The following is a 3,682-nucleotide window of genomic DNA, read 5'->3' as shown; positions in this document are numbered from 1 at the left end:
GGTTACGAGGACATGAAGGAGTTCGTGCAGTCCATCGCACGCCCGAGGAAGATCATCCTGCTGGTCAAGGCGGGAAAGCCCGTGGACGCCACGTTGGAGTTGCTGAAGGCGCTCTTGGATGAGGGCGATCTCGTCATTGATGGCGGGAATGAGTTTTATACCAATACGGAGAGAAGGGCCAAGGAGATGGAGGAGGTCGGCATTCTGTACATGGGCATGGGCGTGTCCGGAGGGGAGGACGGCGCCCGCTATGGGCCCAGCCTCATGCCGGGCGGCCCGAGGCCGGCCTGGGACATGGTCAAGCATATGATGACCGATATTAGCGCCCAGGTTGACGGCAACCCGTGCGTCACGTATATCGGTCCGGGCGGGTCGGGCAACTATGTCAAGATGGTCCACAACGGTATCGAGTATGGCGACATGCAGCTCATCGGCGAGGCGTACGACCTGTTGCGCAACGTCGCGGGCCTGTCCGTCTCGGAAATAGCTGATGTCTTTGACGAGTGGAACGCCGCCGAGCTGCAGAGCTTCCTGATCGAGATCACGGCCCAGATCCTGCGTCAGAAGGACACCCTCACCGGCGACGGCCAGTACTTGGTCGACCGCATCCTCGATCAGACGGGGTCCAAGGGGACCGGCATGTGGACGATCCAGGAGGCCGCCGCCAAGGCGGTGCCGGTCCCAACCATCGCCGCGGCCCTGGAGGCCCGCTACCTGTCTGCGCTCAAGGAGGATCGCCGCCTCGCCGCACCCGTGCTCTCGGGCCCGTCGCCGCGCACAGCCGCGGACAAGGCCACGCAGCTGGAGATTGTGGATGACATCCGCAAGGCGCTGTACGCGTCAAAAATCTGCTCGTACGCGCAGGGCATGAACCTCATCCGCGCCGCAGGGCAGGAGGGCGACTGGGGCCTAGACCTGGGCGCCATCTCGGCCATTTGGAAGGGCGGCTGCATCATCCGCGCAAAGTTCCTGGACCGCATTAAGGCCGCCTACGACCGCGAGGCGGACTTGCCCAACTTGTTGTTGGATAAGGAGTTTGCCGCGGAGGTCAACGCGGCGCAGGATAGCTGGCGAAGAGTGGCCACGCTGGCACTGCAGAATGGCATCGCCGTGCCGGCCCTAGGGGGGTCGCTCAGCTACTACGATAGCTTCCGGAGAGAGGTTTTGCCAAGCGCGCAGATGGTGCAGGCGCAGCGGGACTTCTTTGGCTCGCACTTGTATAAGCGCTTGGACCAACATGGTGTGTACCACACGCGGTGGAGCTCAGATGGCGTAACGGAGAAGCAGGATTGAGGATTGCGTAGTGAGGGGGCGGATTAGGTGGATCAACGATTTGTTGCGATTGATAAACGTGTATAACGCGATGCATACAGTAGATCCGATTTTGGTTTTTGAGCGCCCCCTCAAATATTGACAAAAAAAACATGAACAATCCCATGCTCTACACAAACACCCGCTACCGTATAGAATTAGTCGTCTTGGTAAAGACGTAAGCGTAATTGTAGACGTTTTAAGTCTTTGACATTGACGTGAAGCAAATATATCCAGAATGCACGCGTAGAAGTTCGTTCGTTTGTGCCACAGTTGTTACTCATACGAAAAAAGCCCGATCGGAGTGCTCAGCAAGGAACCTTATCCGCAGCGTCCAAAAACAGACCTCGTCAGTATCCGAATTCCGAGACGCGGCCAATGGCAAATGTTTCAGAGCCAACAAGTGAGAATTCACTGGGTCGAAACCTCTCCACCTTGCCGCGTCTGCCATCATTGCACTTTTTTCCGCAATCACATCAGCGGTCAAGGAGAGCAAGTCTCAGCGGCCGCAGCTGCGTTTCTCCCCTCCGAATCGGCTCGTCGCACAAAGTCCTCCACCGCTTCACGGTATTGACTGCCGCCGATCCACCATGTATCCTTTTCCATGCGAGAGAAACAGAGGTAGAGAGAGCATTCGTCGTTAGTTGGTTGTTGGAATTGCCCACACTGCCGACGCAAGCTGACGTTTGGATATGGCCGCGCTAGAGCCAAGGCTTGTAACTTACATTGTGAGTACCCTCCGCAATTGTGAGAAAGACTTTAAACTTGGCCATCTCCGCATTGCGATGCAGACTTCTCATGTGATCTGGCGGGCACAGCTCGTCCTTCAATCCACTGCACAGACAGGTAAAGCAACATCGCATATACGTGAACACGTCATCATTCTTGGTCAGTTATCCGCAGTTAAAGGCACGACGACGGGCGTAGTGCGTGCGAAATGGGCGGTAGCTTACCTTATAAAGAGTATGGGCAGGGCAATCTTGCCGACGGCGGCGAAAGAGTTCCACTTATTCCTGTTCAAAAACTTAGCAAAGCTGATGGCGGGCATGACCTGGTCGATCATATCGTCGATGGAGGTGAAAGTGTTCTCGACGACGATGCCCCTGAGGCTGTTCTGGGCGTCGGCGGACTCGGCCGCGGCAAGGGCGCAAGCGGCGCCGATGGAGCGGCCGAAGAGGTACAAGCGCGACACGTCGAGGACGTCGGAGCGGTCAAGCGCGTACGCCAGGGCGGCGGCGGCATCCAGCTTGATACCCGCCTCCGTCGGCGAGCCCTCGGACTCGCCGTAGCCGCGGTACGACACCATGAGGACGTTGAAGCCGCTCGCGAAGAAGGCGCGCACGTCGGGGAGCCTGCGGGTGGGAGGCAGGGGGCGTGAGTAATGGGGGCGCGAGAGGTGCGGCGGGGGCGCGAAGGAGGGCGTGAAGGAGGGCGTGAAGGAGGGCGTGAAGGAGGGCGGAAGGGTGAACGGCGTACCTGTGGGAGAGATTGCCGGCGTTGCCGTGGAAGTAGAGGAAGGTGGCGGCGGCCGTGGAGCGCGGCTGGGTGATGAGCCAGGCGTGGATGCGGACGCCGTCGGCGGCGACGATGTGGGCGTCCGTGTAGCGCATCGCGTAATCGTCTGGCTTCTTCTCGTAGCGGCGCGTGGGCAGGGTGGGGTGGTAGAGCAGCTTTTCTTGGAAGACGTACAGGGCAGCCAGGACGGAACCCACGACCGAGCCCGTCGCCAGGACGAGGGAGTGAAGGAGATTCATGGCGCAGGGGGGCCGCGAAGGTCGGATAGCAGACCAGGGGAGGATGAGAGGAGGTGCGTAGTCGGGACAGGAGGATATGAAAGGGGTTAGGCCAGACGGAATGTTCCCTAAACAGCGTCAGGAAACTACGTGCGGAAGCTGTATCCGGTACATCTAGATTCAAATGCCTTTTCTGAATCCGGATCACATCTGTTGTACACGTGTCGGATACAGGGGGGGTAGCTCTATATCGCACTTTTGAATAGCGCATTACCGGATATATCGCACTGTTTCGGGCTTGACACGAAATCAGCCACGTGTATGACATTTCACACGTGTCGCTCTACACCCAGTTATCGTATTTAGTGTCACCTATACTATTTCAGTGAGAGAATTTAAAACATGCTCACACAGTCAGTGATCTGGCAATTTCATTCCGCATTTTGAGAGTTATGATAAATTTTTGTGTCGATGAGCTTGACACAAGTCATCGAAAATCGACTCCGCCGACGCTATAAAGAAATATTTTCGCCACACTCGCGACGGCGACTCTTCAGATTGCTCTCCTCCTATGTTCCTGTTCACGACACACAAAGTCACCCCCTTCATTGAAATACATGCAGCTTTAGCTTCCCATC

The 3,682-nt window shown here is 57.3% G+C and overlaps 2 protein-coding genes; one reads left to right on the top strand and one right to left on the bottom strand.

Moving 5' to 3' along the window:
- Window positions 1-1,293, top strand: part of CHC_T00008523001 (6-phosphogluconate dehydrogenase, decarboxylating) — a gene marked incomplete at its 5' end in the record, with an annotated part of 1,296 nt that extends 3 nt beyond the window's left edge. Inside the window, one exon of the mRNA XM_005709797.1 lies at window positions 1-1,293. This exon is cut by the window's left edge and continues 3 nt beyond it. Within this exon, the coding sequence (XP_005709854.1) occupies window positions 1-1,293 (1,293 nt within the window).
- A 75-nt stretch (window positions 1,294-1,368) lies between these two features.
- CHC_T00006645001 (hypothetical protein) lies at window positions 1,369-3,372 on the bottom strand. XM_005709796.1 is given in 6 exon segments: window positions 1,369-1,794; window positions 1,795-1,908; window positions 2,037-2,145; window positions 2,265-2,663; window positions 2,788-3,172; window positions 3,348-3,372. The coding sequence occupies 5 exon segments, from the start codon at window positions 3,370-3,372 to the stop codon at window positions 1,795-1,797; spliced, it is 1,032 nt and encodes a 343-aa protein (XP_005709853.1). The 3' UTR covers window positions 1,369-1,794.
- Between the last annotated feature and the right edge of the window lie 310 nt (window positions 3,373-3,682).

Source organism: Chondrus crispus, genomic scaffold, assembly GCF_000350225.1.
Source record: "Chondrus crispus Stackhouse genomic scaffold, scaffold_48, whole genome shotgun sequence".
NCBI classification, from domain to species: Eukaryota; Rhodophyta; class Florideophyceae; order Gigartinales; family Gigartinaceae; genus Chondrus; species Chondrus crispus.
The sequence above is the reverse complement of the archived record's forward strand: the minus strand, read 5'-3'. Positions and strand labels throughout refer to the sequence as shown.